This window comes from Mustela lutreola, chromosome 2 (assembly GCF_030435805.1).
Source record: "Mustela lutreola isolate mMusLut2 chromosome 2, mMusLut2.pri, whole genome shotgun sequence".
In the NCBI taxonomy this organism is placed as follows: Eukaryota; Metazoa; Chordata; class Mammalia; order Carnivora; family Mustelidae; genus Mustela; species Mustela lutreola.
In genome coordinates this window covers 8,866,446-8,882,706 of record NC_081291.1, presented here as the reverse complement: position 1 = coordinate 8,882,706, position 16,261 = coordinate 8,866,446, and the positions used below count along the sequence as shown (strand labels likewise).

The following is a 16,261-nucleotide window of genomic DNA, read 5'->3' as shown; positions in this document are numbered from 1 at the left end:
TTGTGTAATGGCATGTGTGTGTGTGTGTGTGTGTGTGTGTGTGTGTGTGATGCGTGTTAGCACCCAGCCTGGGACTCTTACCCTGGGCGCGATTGTGCGGTGGGCAAGGGGATCTGCTGAGGCCACCCCACGGGTGCGGGGGGGCAGAGAGGGGTGGGGGAGGTGTGTGCCGTCCTTCTGGGGGTGCAGGACATGTGTGCTGCTGGGGCCAGGACCCTAGAACCGGTGGGGGATGGGGGTTGCGCTAGATGCGCCCGCAGCTCCCAGCAGGGGTCCCCTCTGCCCCCACCGAAGCCTGGCCAAGCCACGTCCTGGGGATCCCTCACTTCATGTTTATTGCGGCCTCCCGGGTGGTCAGGGCCGTGGAGGTCACAGGATGGTGCAGGGCTTCTTCTCCTTGAAGGGGTTGGTGGCAGCGGGGATGCCCACGAGGAAGGGGTCACTCTTGGCCTGCTCCATGCAGAACTGCAGCAGGTCGGAGGCCGCCTTGGACACCTGCAGGCCAGACTGGTCAGCCAGGCCGGGGCTGCCCACCTGCCCCCTCGCCCAGACACGCCCGTGCCACCACCCTGGCCCTCACCTTCACGCGTTCGATGCCTGCCTCCATCCGCAGCTGCTCCACGGCCCGGCGGGCCTGCCCGATGTCACTGCCAATGGCCACCTTGCTGGACATCTGCAGGAAAGTGAGAGGGGTCACGGGCAGTCGGCTCGATTCCAGACTCTGAGCCACACGGCTACCCGAGAGTCGCCTCGCCGCCTCCGGTGTCCCCCTGGGGGCTGTGGGAAGGGGGTGGCGGGTCCCCGACCCGTCAGGACCACGTACTTCAGCTTGAGGACTGCAGCTGATTCCTGACTGCTCGGTCCTCCAGCAGCCCGGCTCTGGCTCCCTCCCTGGCCAGCCTGGCCTCTCCAGCCCCCTCCGATCCCTCCCCCACCCCTGCAGAGACTTTGAAGCCAGGACACTCACGGAGTGAAATGTCACCAGCGGCAGCAGCTGCCTCAGCTGAGGGGGTCCCTGCCCCAGGGGGCCCAGTGGCTGCCCTGGTGTCATGTGTCACCTTCGCTGGGGGAGCTTGGGGGCCCTGGCTTCTCACTGACCTGCTTGATCCTCTGCCGATGGGCGCCAACCCTCCTCCTTTGCCAGCCTCTGCCCCCACCCCCCTACCACATACAGAGTGTACCTTGGCTCAGGTGAAGCCCTGTCTCTCCCCTGTCTACACTCACCAGCCGGGATCTTATCCACAGAGAACTCTACTTGCTTATGCTGATGGTTCCTTCTGTCCCCATCCCAGAGCTTTCCCTGATCTCATATCCACCCGCAGAGCCCACTGCCTCCTCCGTCTGCCGCACTGGGCTCTCAGGGGTCTCTCGCCTAGCTCAGCCAAAGCTGGACTCGGGATTGTCTTCCCCCAAGACCTTCTGCCCCCAGTTCACCACCATCCGCTCAAATGCCCTGGCCCACATCTTCAACTCCTTTGACCCTCTCTTTCCGGTGTCCCTATGTCCGAGCTTTTCTTAGGAGCCATCAGATCAACCTCAAATTAGCTTCTCAATCTGGTCATGTTTCTCCACGTCCGCTGGCATGTCCCAGGTCCTGCTCCCACCTCCGCTGGCCTGGACCAGCACAGGCGCCTCCGCCTCGTCTCCCCTGCCCTGCCTTTCCCCCCTGCCCGTTTGCTCCCTGAGGCAGCCAGTGGGGTCTGGTGAAAAACAAATCACATTACAACATGGAAAACCCTTGAAGGCATCTGTTAAGTGAAATAAGCCAGTCAGAAAATGACTGATAAAGGGACGCCTGTGTGGCTCAGTTGGTTGGACAACTGCCTTCAGCTCAGGTCATGATCTCGGAGTCCCGGGATCGAGTCCAGCATCGGGCTCCCAGCTCCACGGGGAGTCTGCTGCTCTCTCTGCCCTTCTCCTCACTCATGCTCTCTCTCCCTGTCTCTCTCTCAAACAAATAAAATCTTAAAAAAAAAAAAAAAAAAAAAGAAAATGACTGATAAGGTATGAGCCCGTTACATGACCTCCCTAGGGATGTCAAATCCAGAGACAGGAAGTAGATGGTGGGTGGCTGGGGTGGGGGACAGGGAGTTAGTGTTTAATGGGGACAGAGTTTCAGTTTGGGATGATGAAAACACTGTAGAGATGGACAGTGGCCATGTTTGTACAACAGTGTAAATGTGCTTAATGCCATAGAACCGCATACTTGAATAAATTAATAAATGTGATAATAAATTTTATGTTATATGTTTTACTACAATAAAAAAAAAGTTGGTGGAGGGCTTGGCTGCCTTTTGATCTCAGGGTTGTGAGTTTGAGCCCCATGTTGTGTGTAGAGCTTACTCAAAAATAAAAGTTTTTTTTTTTAAAGTTGGGGGAAGTAAAAACTCTCTCATGGTTGGGATGCCTGGGTGGCTCGGTCAGTTAAGCATCTGCCTTTGGCTAAGGTCATGATCCCAGGGGCCTGGGATCAAGTCCTGCATCTGACTCCTTGCTCAGTGGGGAGCCTGCTTCTCCCTCTGCGTTCTGCTCCCCCTGCCTGTGTGCTCTCTGTCTCTCTGACAAATACATAAAAAATCTTAAAACTCTCCAATCGTTTCCCAGCCTTTTTTTTTTTATTTTTTTTATTTTTTTTTTAAGATTTTATTTATTTATTTGACAGAGAGAGATCATAAGTAGGCAGAGAGGCAGGCAGAGAGAGAGAGGAGGAAGCAGGCTCCCCGCTGAGCAGAGAGCCCGATGCGGGACTCGATCCCAGGACCCTGAGATCATGACCCGAGCCGAAGGCAGCGGCTTAACCCACTGAGCCACCCAGGCGCCCCGTTTCCCAGCCTTTTTAAACCCATCTTCTTTACTACTGCCCAGAGGGCTCTGTCTGCTCTGGCACCTTCTACCTGTTCTGAATTTTCCTTTTTTTTTTCTTTTACAGATTTTATCGTTAAGTAACCTCTACACCCAGCGTGGGGCTCAAACTCACAACCTCGAGATCAGGACTCACAAGCTCCACTGACAGAGCCAGCAGGCGTCCCTGAGTTCATTTATTGACCTCTTCCCTTCCTTCATTCCTGGATTCCCGGATCACCCTGATGCCCCTGTGTGGGCTCACTGATTCATTCAGCATATTTGCTGAGATCACAGTATGCGATCACTGCACAGAGTAAGAGAAACAGCGGCGAGCCCAGACAATCCTGCCTGCACGGAGTGGCCGCTGTCATCAGGGAGGGACGGACAACAGCAGACAAAATGAAAGAGAATGATGAGCAAGGTAAGTGGGGAGTCAGGTGGTCAGAGCAGGCCTCTTGGACGAGGTAATATTTAGACAGAGATTCAGAGAAGGAGCTGGAAAAGAGGGTATTCCAGGCAGAAGGAGCAGCGGGTACGTCAAAGGTCCGGAAACAAGCTTGGTGGGTTCTCGGACAGCGAGGAGGCCGATGTAACCAGAAAGGAAGGAACTGAGGACAAGTGGTGGGAGAGGAGGGCAGGAAAGTAAGCAGGCCCTTCATAGGCCACGGTGAAGACCCTGGATTTTACTCCTAGGGAGAAGCCAGCATAAGAGAGTTTTAAAAAGGAACGATGTTTCTGGTTTCTGTGTATTGAGCTCTCTGACCACAGCCGGGAGACGGTTTGGAGGGAAGGCAGCCCAGCGTTGAGGCTTTGAGAATGGAGAGAAGGACCTGGATACAAACACCAATCATAATGTTGTACAGCTGAAACTAACCGAATGTCAAATTCTAACAGTAAGAAAAGGCACCTGGATCTGGGACCCATCTTGTGGGTAGAACTTGGTGGAGGTGCTGAGGGATGAGTGTGAGTGTGAGAGAAGGAAAGACATTAAGCTCAATTCTTCAGGGCTGAGCCTACTAGGTGCACGGAGGGCTTATTCGCTGAGCTGAGGGCTCTTTGTTGAGCTGTGGAAGACTGCAGGGAGATCTGGGTTAGGAGGAGTGGGAACTGAGGAGTGAGATCCAACTGGGGACTGTCAAAGATGTCTAGGAGGACGTTCTCTTTCTCCAATCAAGTGGGCTAATCTCTGGCCTCAGGACCTTTGCACTGCCAGTTCTCTTTCCCAGTGGGGGATGGTGGATAAAGGCCTCCCCAAATCTTCACGTATGGGGTTTTTCTGGCCTTGGCTCAAATGTCACCTCCTTGGCGTCTTCCCCAATCACCTGTTGCTTCAAATAAGGCCACCTTCCCCCCTCCATCCACCCCTACCTAAAAGACACATCATCATTTTGGGCTCCTCAATAGCACTTACCACTATTGTTGTTAGCTTTCTAGCTCCCCAAACTGTGGACTCCAGGAGGGCAGGGTCTGCATCTTGCTCACTGATAAGTCTGAAATGCCAAACACAGAGCCCAACGTATAGTATAGACTCCCTAAGTTGTAGAATGCCTGCTTAGAAGAGTACCCCTGGACCAGACCCTGTGCAGCGCTAGGAGGATCCATGAGATACAGACCCCACCTTTGAGGGTCTCACAGTCTTGATGGAGGGAAAGAGAGGTCAGCCTTGGATCCCAGAGGAGGTCCCTTACCCAGAGGAAGGTCAGAGGAGGCTTCCCAGAAGAAGCGACAGCTGCAACGGCCCGCAGGGTTACGCAGCATGTGGAGGCGGCTCTGGAGACCTGAGAGGTACGGACAACGATCACTAAACCATTCGACGAGAAACGCTCAGGGGCAGAAACTATTTGACATTTCCTGATGACTCGAATCCTGTCCAAAGGCGACGTCTAAGAAGCCACCCTCCTTCCAGAAGGGACAGAAACGAATGGGAAAGCGCCGCGCAACGCGGTGAGTCTCCAGCAGGCGGCAGTGAAAGTAGGAATCGTTATTCATCTCAGGCTTGGTAAGACACGAGACAAGGAATAGCGGCTCCTCGCAGCTTCCGTATTACGGAACGCACGCGCAAACATGGCCGCGCCCTGGATTATGGGACTCAAAGAAGGTCACGTGACTGAACTACTTCCCGCCCCTTCTGCAGGTTTTCCCGAGCCCTACTTCCTGTACTGTCGTACAGAGCGCGTGCTGAGCTTTAGTGCGTTTGGAGGCCGCTGGAGGCCTGGCCTTGGACGGCTGTGATCTGGGACTGCGGCCTCAGGAACATGGAGGGTCCTCCGGAAGGGAAGGCACCCGCGGCGGCGCTGGCCGCTGTGCTGAAGCACAGCTCGGCGCTACCCTCCGAGAGCTCCCAAGTCCGAGGTTACGACTTCAACCGCGGCGTGGACTACCGTGCGCTACTGGAGGCCTTCGGCACCACTGGCTTTCAGGCCACCAACTTCGGGCGCGCCGTGCAGCAAGTCAACGCCATGGTGAAGCCTGGGGCGGAACTTCCTGCATCGAGGGGGTGTGGCCTAAAGTAGCGGCAATGCAGTACTCGGAGGGGGCGGGGATCCCTTGAGAAGGAGGCGTGTCCTTTGTTGGGCGGTCCAATAGTTGGAGAGAGGCGGGACCCATTCTGGGCGGCAGTTTCTGTGCTGGGAAGAGGACGTTGTCTTCCCACCTCCAGCCCCCATCCCCATAGTGTTCTACAATTAGGATGAGGTTGGGACTGATTCTAGATAGGAGGCGAGTGAAAGTGTTCTGAACTGTACGGTTGAGGAGCCTAAGTCAGGCTCGGATTTGTTTTTCCCGTCGGGGAAGGGCACCGGGCCTGCAAAGGTCGTGCTCTCCGATTCCTTGAAAAGGGGGTAAAACCTGAGCGTGTGCCTTGAGATTTGGGCTGTGAATGGGGCGGAGCCTGCACAAAGGGCGTTCGTTCCCTGGCTACAGGTATTCCAGGTAGAAGTGGTAGGTGCTAGGGTTTGGGGCCAGAGGGTAACTAGACTCTGCCCTTACATCTAGATAGAGAAGAAACTGGAGCCACTGTCACAGGATGAAGACCACCATGCAGACCTGACCCAGAGCCGGCGCCCACTTACTGGCTGCACCATCTTTCTGGGCTACACATCAAACCTCATCAGTTCAGGCATCCGTGAGACCATCCGTTACCTCGTGCAGCACAACATGGTGGGGACCTCGTGGGGTTGTGACCTTGGCCTTTCTAGGTCTTAGGGCAATAAAATTACTGGTGATTTAAATGACATAGGGAGATGGGGTCAGTTTTAAGCAGAGGGACACGATCTACTTTTGCTGTAGAGCTTTCCCCAAGGGTCACTGGGTTAGTATTGGGAGCTCTACCTGGGGTGAGGGCAGGGCTCTCTTCCTGGGCCAACCTCCCTGACTTACGGCTGCAGGTGGATGTCTTAGTGACCACAGCTGGCGGCGTGGAGGAAGATTTTATCAAGTGCCTGGCACCCACGTACCTGGGCGATTTCAGTCTCAGGGGGAAGGAGCTACGTGAGAACGGGATCAACAGGTTGGGGGCCCTGGGTGGTGCTGAGCAAGGGAGCTGGGCTGGGAGTCCTGGGGCCTGATGCCCACATGCCTCATGTTCACAGGATTGGAAACTTACTGGTGCCCAACGACAATTACTGCAAGTTTGAGGATTGGTTGATGCCCATTCTGGACCAGATGGTGCTGGAGCAGAACACAGAGGTGGGGCAGGAGCGACCTAGGGGCTGACGTGGTAGGAGTCGGGGCAGGCACTGTAGGCTGAAGTCAGTGTTTCCTCCTAGGGTGTGAAGTGGACACCTTCCAAGATGATTGCCCGCCTGGGCAAGGAGATCAACAACCCAGAATCGGTGTATTACTGGGCCCAGAAGGTGAGCGGCTGGGTGGGGCCCGGATACCAGGCCTTGGTGTTTCACCTTCATAGACCCCTGGAGAGTCCATTCCTCATCTCCACTCTGAGATGCGGAATCTGACACAGAGCTCAGGTGGTTTGTCTGAGGCTGCACAGCCACTGAGTGTGACCTTGGGATCCTGGCTTGTTTCCTAGACTTGGGATCAGTTGGGGCAGCCGTCATGGGGTGGTCCCATGCTCCTTCAAGGCGGAGGTCCGGCAGAGTAGCGAGAGCGGCCGTTCTTTGTCAGACACTATCCTTCATTCTTTGTGATTTTGTCACTTAACGCTTCTTCGTCCATGAGGGAGGTGTTGTGTCCATTTTACAGTTGAGGAGACTGAGACCCAGAGAACTTAAGCACTCTGCCCAGAATCAGGCAAAGAGGAGGGGATGCCACTGGGATAGGGACCAGCTTGCTCCCACTGGGCTCCGAGCTCCAGTCACTCTTGTCTTGCTGTTCCTCCAGAACCACATCCCCGTGTTGAGCCCAGCGCTCACAGATGGCTCCCTGGGTGACATGATCTTCTTCCATTCCTACAAGAACCCAGGCTTGGTCCTGGACATTGTCGAGGGTGAGGCACAGGGGGTCACACGGGAGTAGGGGAGGAGGGCTGGCTGGGTCCACAGCCTGACCACAGCGCTCTTCTCCAGACCTGAGGCTCATCAACACGCAGGCCATCTTTGCCAAGCACACTGGGATGATCATCCTGGGCGGGGGTTTGGTCAAGCACCACATCGCCAACGCCAACCTCATGGTGAGTGGAGACAGGGCACCCAGTCCCTAGTGTGGGTGGATGCGGGCTCGCCATGCAGCCATGCCTGTGCGCTAGGCCTGTGCCATGTGCTGGGGAGACAGCTGTGGACTAGACAGGTCAGGATCCCTGTCCTCCGGGACTGATGTTCTAGCCAGGGAGACAGGCAGCGAACAAGTGACACGGTTGCCACATGGCAGTTAGCTCCTGTGGGAAGAAACGAGGGAAGACAAGATGGCAAGAGAAATGACGTTCTGGGAAAGACAGCCAGTGAGCACAGGAAACGGCCAGTGCAAAGGCTCTGGGGTGCCTGAATTAAGTCCAGGTACAGTTAGTTAGCAGGCCGGTGAAGGGGAGCGGAGGTGACCAGCAGCAGGAGCCAGGCCTCCAGGGCTGCCACTTGGGAGCTCTCAGGTGCCCTCTGGCATTTGTGGGGGATGGGGTAACATGGGGGGGGTCGGGTGAAGACTGATGGGGCCTTGATCAGAGTGGGCGTCATCTTGGTGTTTGGTGGCAGCTCTACCCATCAACCCTACCAAACCCCAACCTTGTGCTCTGCTCATGCATGGATGTGAGGCCCTTCCTTTGGAGTGGGGGGCCGCTCCGGGCTTCCTGCACGCAGGACACAGCCCTTGGCCTCTTAGCTAGTGCCCACCCCCCCGCCCCGCCATGTCCAGTGACTGGCTGACCAGCTCCCCCTGCCCTTGGCTCTCCCCACAGCGGAACGGGGCTGACTACTCTGTCTATATCAACACGGCCCAGGAGTTTGATGGCTCGGACTCTGGTGCCAGGCCGGACGAAGCGGTTTCCTGGGGCAAGATCCGGGTGGATGCACAGCCTGTCAAGGTGAGGGCTGGTCAGGTGGCTGGGGCGCACAGTCTCCCAGAGTGCGGCCGCAAGCCCTATGATTCACTCACGTCCCCTCTGTAGGTCTACGCCGACGCCTCCCTCGTCTTCCCCCTGCTTGTGGCTGAAACTTTTGCCCAGAAGAGAGATGCCTTCATGCCTGAGAAGAATGAGGACTGAATGGCTGTGGCTCAGGGAAGTCTCCCCTCTCCTGTATTTATTAGCTTGCAAACCCGGTCCCTTCCTCCCTCCTTGGTCAGCTGTGTGTCTAAAATAAATGGTCTCCATGATCCTTTTGAGTCCATGTCTGTGTCCTTGGTGGCGGTGGGTCCCCCACCTTCACCCAGTGCCACCATCAGCCTCATAAGCCTCCTCCCGCCAGCACTGGACGCTGCCTCCCGTGGCGGTCAGCAGGCAGGGCTCCGTGGGGTGGAAGGCCAGCGACTGCACCACGCCGGGACCCACAGGAAGGGCCAGCGTCAGGGCACCCTGTGGAGGGAAGGGGTGGGGAGCGGTTATCAGTGCGTCCCTCTCCCTTGACCTTCAGCCACCCGCCGCCAACAGCTTCCCAGGCACTGCAAACCTCAGCTGCCCCAAAATGAACGCCTGAGCTGCACTATCTTTTGGAGCACGTGTGGCTCAGGCCAAACATCCCGGGAGTCTTGCTCTTTCACGCTTCCCACCCGTTTATCAGCAAGTGCTCCTGGCGCGGCCTTTAGACCATGTCTCGATCCACATCCACAGCCACCACCTTGCTCCGACCCTGTCCTGTCCTGGCTTCTCTGCCTTGCTGCCATCTGGGCTCTAGGGGCCCACGGGGCAGCGTCTGTGCTCACTTCCTTCATCAGCCTGAAGTCCCCGCTCAACGCATCTGGTCCCTTAAGCAGGCTCCAAGTTGCTCTTCCCACTTCAAAAATGTTCCTCCATGCGCTCCCCCGCTCAGGGTGACTTTGTCTGGTAGACTCTCGACAAGTAAGCAGAACACTGGCGCGTTCTCCGTTGCCAGAGAGACCTGGGCCCCCAAGTCTCCATCCCCCACCCCCAGCTTCCTCCATCCTCTTAGGGGCATTACTTGCCCTGGCCAAGCCCCAGCCCTGACTCCATGAGGTCAGAATAATAGCCTGTTTCCAATCTGACCTTCCCACCAGGCCGAGACTTATCAAGACAGGGCTCACGGGGTTTGGGACTAGAAACCATGGGGATGCTCAGAGGTAGCTCAGGGTTTCTGAACTATAGCCCCATCTCAGTGGGGGTCTGGTGCGGCTGTTGGCCCCAGTTCCAAGGTCAGCTGGGCCTGCGTGGCCTTGCTTACAGCTCTGCTGCCGCCACCATCCCACAGTACCTTTGTCTCCTGACCCAAGTGGGCCACACCTCCAAGCCTTAGCACACATGTTCCCTTTGCCAGGAATGCCCTTGCTGCTTTCTCTTTTCACTCACTCCTGCAAGCCCCCAGCTCTAATAGCATTCCCCTTCGCAGGTGTGGGAGTGACGGGAAAGACAGAGCAGGCAGCCTGGTAAGGAGTTGGGGTGAGGACGCTCACCTCCACCAGGTCCCAGAAGTACACCTTCCCGTCCTCGGAGCAGCTGACCACGTGTGTGTCACGCTCACTCAGGCAGCAGTCCAGCTTGTACTCCTGGTTCTTATGGCCGGTGTACCTGGGGGTGGGAGGGGTCAGGAGGGCCTGGGTCCTAGCAGAGGGTGCTGGGGGCGGCGGCGGGGGGGGTGTGTGTGTTCCAGGACCCCGAGGACTCACTCGCCCAGCAGCTCCCCTGTGTCCTTGTCTAGAAGCCGCAACGTGGAGTCCAGGCTGGAGACCAGGGTGCACTGCCCATCTCGGCTAAAGCACGTACAGGTGATGGGGCCTGGGGGGTGGGGAGGGGCACAGGTGGGTGAGGCTGGGGCCTCCTTTGCTGCCCCGAACCGGCCCTGCCTGCCCCACAGTCCCGCCACACTTACTGCCCACGTAGTCTGAGAAGAGCTGCCCCAACCTCAGGTCATAGCGCCTCACCCGGCCATCCACAGAGCTGCAAGAGGATGGATCCAGCTGAAGCATCAACTGGGGCCAGGAGGTCCATGGCTCCAGTCCCTGGACTCTCCCTGACCCTGCCAGGACCCTGGGGCAGGGTGTGTGTGTGTGGGGGGGGGGGGCTTAGCTTGCCCTTCCCTGTGCACCCTTCGCTGTCATGCTCACACTCAAGGCTAGCCATGGGAAATAAACACTGAAATGAGTTCTTAAGTGGAATTCCCAGGCACTGGCTTTGAGACGGACACCCAGGGCCGATCAGGACCTACTCTATGGGTTTCTGATATGCACTGAGCTGCCTCTCTGGGCTAGACCTTGGGACACAGCTGCAACAAAGTCAGAGCACGTTCTGCCACCAGAGCCTTACTGACTGAGAATAATCTAGGAAGGCCTCCCTGAGGAGGTGACCTCTCAACTGGGACTTGAAGGATAAGGAGACAAACGTGTGGTCCAGGAGATGATGTGTGGGAACAGACCAGCCAACAGTCTGGGGAGCCCTGCTTGGGAATTGTCATTGTTTGCCTCTTGCAACTAGAACGTCAGCCTGATGTGGGCTGAGATTTTCCCCTATTTCAATAACTGCTGTGTGTTTCCCAACAAAAAAAGTGGTATGCAAGAGAGGCTCAAAAACACTCTGAGTAAGGAGAAAGGGAGTCTGGCTGAGAAAGAGCCACTGCAAAGGTCCGGAGGTGAGAGCATGCTTGGCATATTAAGAGAAATGAGACGTGGAATGAATAAAAGCTAAAAGCTCAGCAGAGAGCACTGTGCAGGGCCTTGTAAGCTGAGGTGAGAAGAGCAGATTTTAATCTAAGTAGCGAGGCAGTGGTGATCCCCAGCAGGGCACGAGTGAGGTCCTGGCTCCACTCACCCTGCCAGGACCTCATGGTCTGACACCTTCACACTAGATATGCCATCCCTGGCTTCGTCCAGCGTCTGCACCGGCTCAGGCCTCCGCGACCGGCAGTCCCAGCACCGTATGCTGGAATCAATAGAGCCTGTGAGAGCCAGCATGAAGGTGAGGTCAGCTTTGGGTTGCAGGGGTTAGCACCCTGCCTAGGCCCCAGACTCACCAGACAAGATGACTGTGGCCTCTTCATTAAACTGGACCGTGTTCACCTTCTGAGAGATGGGAATTGTCACTCAGAGGAGACTGGACTTTGGAGGACTGGGATAAAGGCAGGGTTCTGGGTGCTGGTTACAGCAAGAGCAAAGGAGGGGCATCTGCCTTTGGCTCAGGTCATGATCCCAGGGTCCTGGAATCTGGCCCCACTGAGAAGGGAACCTTCTCCCTTTACCCGCCCCATTGCTTGTGCTCTCTCTAATAAGTAAACAAAATCTTTTTTTTTTCTTTAAGATTTTATTTATTTATCAGAGCGAGAAGCGAGTGAGCACAAACAGGGAGAGCAGCAGACAGAGGGAGAGGCAGGCTCCCCACTGAGGTGGGAGTCTGTGGTAGGACTTGATCCCAGGATCCTTGGATCATGACCTGAACCCAAGGCAGCCGCTTAACCGCCTAAGCCACCCAGGCATCCCTCTAATAAGTCAATAAAATCTTAAAAAAAATAAATAAATAAAAAGAAAGCAAAGGCTAGAGATAGGGGAGGTGAAAGATTTTGGGGGACACTGCATGCTGGGCCCTGGGGTGGGGGTGGTAATGGGTGGGGGTGGGCGGGTTCCCTGTCACCACCTACACGTCAATGCGGGCTTTCTCCGTCATCCACGCTCTAATGAGGCCTCTTCTCGTTTGTACTCACCCCCGCGTGGCCCCGGAATTTGCGCACGACCTGCCCCGATGCCACATCCCACAGCACCACCGCCTTGTCCCCGCCGCCGGAGCAGAGACTGCTGTTGTCAAAGGAGCTGGAGGGCAAAGGAGGGAAGATCAGTGCTGACCTCAGATCCCGGTCTCTGCATCCGTATCTCGGACTGGCCCCCGGCTCACCCGGCCGCATCCAGCACCTCGTAGCCGTGGCCGCTGTACGTTCGCAGCAGCGTCCCCCTCAACGGATTCCACAGCTTCAGGGTCTTGTCGCTGCCGCACGTCAGACAGTAATTGCCATCCACTGGGAAACACCAGGAGGGAATTATAGGGCTGAGGACCTCAGAAGGCAGGAGGACCCGGAACGAAGAGGGAGCTCACCGTTAAATCGTACAGCTCGCACTGCCCCCTGCCCGCAGTCTAGCGTCTTCACCCGTTTTTGCGGCAGCTCCGGGCCCCGTGGTTTCGGCTCAGGGAAAGCCATTTGTTTCGGGTTCCCTTTCTCGCCGCCTTACATCGATCCGTACCAAGGACTCCGAATCCTGGGACTCCACGCTCGGGTGTAACTTTATTGTCTTCCGTAGCCCACTTCCTATTTCTCACTTCCGGTTCAAATATTTTGGCTTTTTTTCGGGGTAGTGTTTGGAATACTGAAACCTGATTCCAGCTTCTAGGTTTCTTTTCCACTTCTTGTTTTCAAGAAACACTTCTGGTCTTTTCCAATTCTCTATCCCCCGGCTGGAAGGAGTCCTGGCCCCGCCCCTGGGAACGGAAGCTCGCAGCCTGTGGGTGTCACTGTAAAAGCCACCCTGCTTTTCCGCACCGGAAGCTGCGACTCCCTCAGCGGAAGAGGCTCGACCTCGGACCCGCCATGTCCACTAACAATATGTCGGATCCACGAAGGCCGAACAAAGTGCTGAGGTGAGGACCCCAACATCACGGGAACAGGGCTCGGGTTGTGGTGCGAGGTCCAGGGAAGCGCTTGTCCACTTCGGGGGCGGGACTTTGAGTGTCTCTGACCCTTGAGCCTACCGCAGGTACAAGCCCCCGCCGAGCGAGTGTAACCCGGCCTTGGACGACCCGACGCCGGACTACATGAACCTGCTCGGCATGATCTTCAGCATGTGCGGCCTTATGCTCAAGGTGGGCGGCGCCGAGTTTCCTTCGGCGTAGCTCCGCCTGGCCACGAAGCCCGTGGTGGGAGCGGATTCGGAATGAAGCCGGGCTGGCGCTGACGGGGCGGGGCCTGGGCCTGGCCGGGGGCGGGGCTGCGGTGTTGCTGGGCGGAGAGAGCCAGAGCCGGAGGGGAAGCCGGGTTCAGGGTGGGTACCGGGGAGGTTGGCTTGATTTTAAAGTAATTTGGAGGGGACTCGTGGAGAAAGGATGGGGTTCTTAGTATCACGAGTCATGTCAAAGGCTACTCTTCTTAGGCCTGAGGGCATGTGGTGCTGTCAAGAAACGCAGGCCAAGAGGGTAGAACGAGAAACTGGGTACCTGGAGTATACCAGGGGGAATGGGACTGAGGGATTCTTGGGGACAAGATCCAGGTTGCATCGGGTGGAAACAGTGCGTTGGCACCCGTTTCTGGGAATGCCCCTATGGTGGCTCATTGGTGTGCCTGTCACTGACCGAATACCCCCATCCTCCTGCCTTTCCCCAGCTGAAGTGGTGCGCTTGGGTCGCTGTCTACTGCTCCTTCATCAGCTTTGCCAACTCCCGGAGCTCTGAGGACACTAAACAGATGATGAGTAGCTTCATGTGAGTCTAGGCTTAGAGAAGGAGGACTTTTGAGTAAGTGGGGAGAGGGGGACCCAAGCCTACCCTTCTGGACTGACACCTCTCTCCCCCCTCAGGCTGTCCATCTCTGCCGTGGTGATGTCATATCTGCAGAACCCTCAGCCCATGACGCCCCCCTGGTGATGTCAGCCAAGGACTACTCTGTACACCTTCCCCCAGGCCTGGCCCCTGGTTATTCAGCCCCTGCCCTCAGCTGCTGTCCTGGGCTTCCCTGAATGAGGTAGTCTCAGGGCTCGAAGCTGGATGGAGGGAACCTGACCCTTTCCCTGGGATTCCACTTCTGCTGGGCAGAGGAGAATTTCCTAGGCCTCCCCCACCTGCCTGCTTCCCCATCCTGCCTGCTGCTGGGGGAGATGCTGTCCATGTTTCTACGTGTATCCACTCGTTTCTTTTGTTGAAACCAGTTAATAATAAAGTTTTGCATTCTGGCTGTGTTTTGGGAACCTCTCCTGTGGATTGTGGGTGCTTTTCCTGGTGGGGGAGGGGCTCCAGCCTGGAGCCTTCTGGTCGTGGTGGTTCACTTGCTTCTTTCACAAGCCTTGTGACTTCAGTCAGCTGCCCGAGGCAGAGCAGTGATCCCTGTCCTCTGGCAACTCAGCAGATGGGCTCTGCTGACCTGAGGAATGTGGGCTTTCATTTTCTTATCAGACAAATCGGATAATACCAGTGAACTGGATGGACTAATAGGGATTGGGAAAAGCATGAAAGACTGAGTCCTCCCCCACCTGTCACTCCTCACCTGAGTCCCATGGGTATTTCTTCCAATTAGGCTGTATACCTCCCATCCTTAGTACCCCAGGGGGTTAGTTCCTCTATGTGTAATCCTCATAGAACAGAACAGGACCACCATTAGCCCCTGCTCCTAGCCAAGCTAGGTCCTTCCAAGACCCTAGGCCTGAAGACCGACGGGACATCGTAGGATCCCAAGCACACATCCTCCCCTTCTAAGCAAACTATACCCGGAGGAAAATTTGAAGCCTTTTCGTCCACGGGACAAAGGGCCACTCGGAGATATTAAAGGCTCCCCTGGCTAAACCAGCAACCAAGGGTGGACACGCCCAACGCCTCCCCACACTCCTAGTGTCCCCAGGGGCTAGCCGAGGGCTCAGTTCCTTGACGCGCAAGGCGGCATCCTGGCCCCGCCCCCGCCAGCAGCGATTGGCTAGGTAGGGTTCTGGGGGCGGGGTGTTTGCCCTGCCTTTGCAGGGCCCGGGAAGCCCCTGGAGGTGGCGGCTGCGGCGGCGGCGGCGGAGCCATGGGCGCCAACGCGCGGCCTTCGGGGGTCCGCGCCGGCGGTGGCGGCCGGGGCGCGGCAGGGCCCAAGACGAGCTCCCGCGCGCTGCAGCCACCGTTCCCGCCTCTCTCCTTCCTCTTTTTGTTGTTGGTGGCGGCGCCCAGCGCTCGGGCCGCGGGATACGAGGTGAGCGCGGCCCGGGAGCGGAAGCGTACACAAGCTGGAGCGAAGACCCCCGAGTAGGGTCCGGGGCTGTGGGTGGGTGTGTTCTGTGGGTGCCTAGTGAATGGTTGTTAATATGACAGTGTGCTCTGAAGGCATGCTTTGCGTCACTGAAAGGTCTGGCTGTGTGAGTCTGAGAATAGGGCTCTCGGTTCCTGCTTCCTTCCTTCTGTGAGTGGGCTTGCCGGGAGTTTGCATGCATGCACTTAACTGTGTGATCGGGCAGATGTGTGTTTGTGGCGGCGGGGGGATGGCTTGAGAGCTGGGACCCTGAAGTCGGCCTGCCTGCAGTTCCAGTCAGGCTCCCTGACTTCCTGGCCCCGTGATTTGGGGCAAGTTCCTTAACCACTCTGATCCTCAGTGCTCTCATCTGAAAATGAGATAATACTGCCCCCACCCCCAGCTGCTTGCCACTTGCAAATACCTAATAAACGTTTGCTACTACTGTTACGATTAACCCAGGGTGTGAATGAGAGCTGCCGTAAGGGGTCGTGTCAAGTGGGAGTTGTATCTGTTTGCCCAACTCTGCGGCTTCCTCCCTGCAACAGCCTCGCGGGGTTTCTCTGGGTCACTCGCCTCTAGATCAAGACCTATGTTGTGCCTCCACCCCACCCCCGACCCCAGCCTGCTTCTTAACCCCGGTGTAACTGATAGGATGTGTGTTATTTGGGGTCCCTGTGCAGACATGCCCCGTGGTGCATCCGGACATGCTCAACGTGCACCTGGTGGCCCACACGCATGACGATGTGGGCTGGCTCAAGACTGTGGACCAGTACTTTTATGGCAGTGAGTAGAGCAGGGGGATTTCCCCTTGGGGCAGTGGTCCCATGGTCCCCCATGGTCCCTTTGAGCCTTCAGATCCTTTGTGGGTCCTGGACATTGGGAGGGGGGACGTTGCCCAGCTTGGG

The 16,261-nt window shown here is 56.8% G+C and overlaps 5 protein-coding genes across 10 annotated transcripts in view; 3 read left to right on the top strand and 2 right to left on the bottom strand.

Moving 5' to 3' along the window:
- Positions 1 to 318: 318 nt before the first annotated feature.
- GNG14 (G protein subunit gamma 14) lies at positions 319 to 5,133 on the bottom strand. Of its 3 annotated transcripts, none has more exons than XM_059160098.1 (5): positions 4,996 to 5,133; positions 4,533 to 4,622; positions 4,256 to 4,334; positions 581 to 673; positions 319 to 495 (listed from the first exon to the last, which is right to left on the bottom strand). In XM_059160098.1, exons 4-5 carry the CDS (start codon positions 671 to 673, stop codon positions 370 to 372), a joined length of 219 nt encoding a protein of 72 aa, XP_059016081.1. In that variant the 5' UTR covers positions 4,256 to 4,334; positions 4,533 to 4,622; positions 4,996 to 5,133; the 3' UTR covers positions 319 to 369. The 3 variants fall into 3 exon arrangements, with proteins under 3 accessions (XP_059016081.1, XP_059016082.1, XP_059016083.1); XM_059160099.1 differs by having other exon boundaries at positions 4,259 to 4,334; XM_059160100.1 differs by lacking the exon at positions 4,256 to 4,334.
- On the top strand, positions 5,100 to 8,607 carry DHPS (deoxyhypusine synthase). 3 transcript variants are annotated; one of them, XM_059160089.1, is made up of 9 exons: positions 5,100 to 5,306; positions 5,839 to 6,003; positions 6,231 to 6,352; positions 6,435 to 6,531; positions 6,612 to 6,698; positions 7,186 to 7,291; positions 7,371 to 7,474; positions 8,192 to 8,317; positions 8,402 to 8,607. In XM_059160089.1, the coding sequence occupies exons 1-9, from the start codon at positions 5,100 to 5,102 to the stop codon at positions 8,495 to 8,497; spliced, it is 1,110 nt and encodes a 369-aa protein (XP_059016072.1). In that variant the 3' UTR covers positions 8,498 to 8,607. The 3 variants fall into 3 exon arrangements, with proteins under 3 accessions (XP_059016072.1, XP_059016073.1, XP_059016075.1); XM_059160090.1 differs by lacking the exon at positions 5,100 to 5,306 and adding an exon at positions 5,518 to 5,538; XM_059160092.1 differs by lacking the exons at positions 5,100 to 5,306; positions 5,839 to 6,003 and having other exon boundaries at positions 6,237 to 6,333.
- Positions 8,503 to 12,736, bottom strand: WDR83 (WD repeat domain 83). Its single transcript, XM_059160094.1, has 9 exons — positions 12,482 to 12,736; positions 12,284 to 12,404; positions 12,096 to 12,201; positions 11,412 to 11,460; positions 11,210 to 11,336; positions 10,275 to 10,342; positions 10,072 to 10,180; positions 9,859 to 9,973; positions 8,503 to 8,806 (listed from the first exon to the last, which is right to left on the bottom strand). The coding sequence occupies exons 1-9, from the start codon at positions 12,582 to 12,584 to the stop codon at positions 8,657 to 8,659; spliced, it is 948 nt and encodes a 315-aa protein (XP_059016077.1). The 5' UTR covers positions 12,585 to 12,736; the 3' UTR covers positions 8,503 to 8,656.
- A 128-nt stretch (positions 12,737 to 12,864) lies between these two features.
- WDR83OS (WD repeat domain 83 opposite strand) lies at positions 12,865 to 14,325 on the top strand. Its single transcript, XM_059160097.1, has 4 exons — positions 12,865 to 13,021; positions 13,138 to 13,243; positions 13,761 to 13,858; positions 13,954 to 14,325. The coding sequence occupies exons 1-4, from the start codon at positions 12,972 to 12,974 to the stop codon at positions 14,018 to 14,020; spliced, it is 321 nt and encodes a 106-aa protein (XP_059016080.1). The 5' UTR covers positions 12,865 to 12,971; the 3' UTR covers positions 14,021 to 14,325.
- Positions 14,326 to 15,132: 807 nt separating this feature from the next.
- MAN2B1 (mannosidase alpha class 2B member 1) overlaps positions 15,133 to 16,261 on the top strand; it is a 135,673-nt gene continuing 134,544 nt past the window's right edge. For both annotated transcript variants that reach the window (XM_059160073.1, XM_059160071.1), the window contains exons 1-2: positions 15,133 to 15,317; positions 16,037 to 16,139. In XM_059160073.1, the coding sequence (XP_059016056.1) occupies positions 15,153 to 15,317; positions 16,037 to 16,139 (268 nt within the window). In that variant the 5' untranslated portion in view covers positions 15,133 to 15,152. The remainder of the gene's footprint in view (positions 15,318 to 16,036; positions 16,140 to 16,261) is intronic.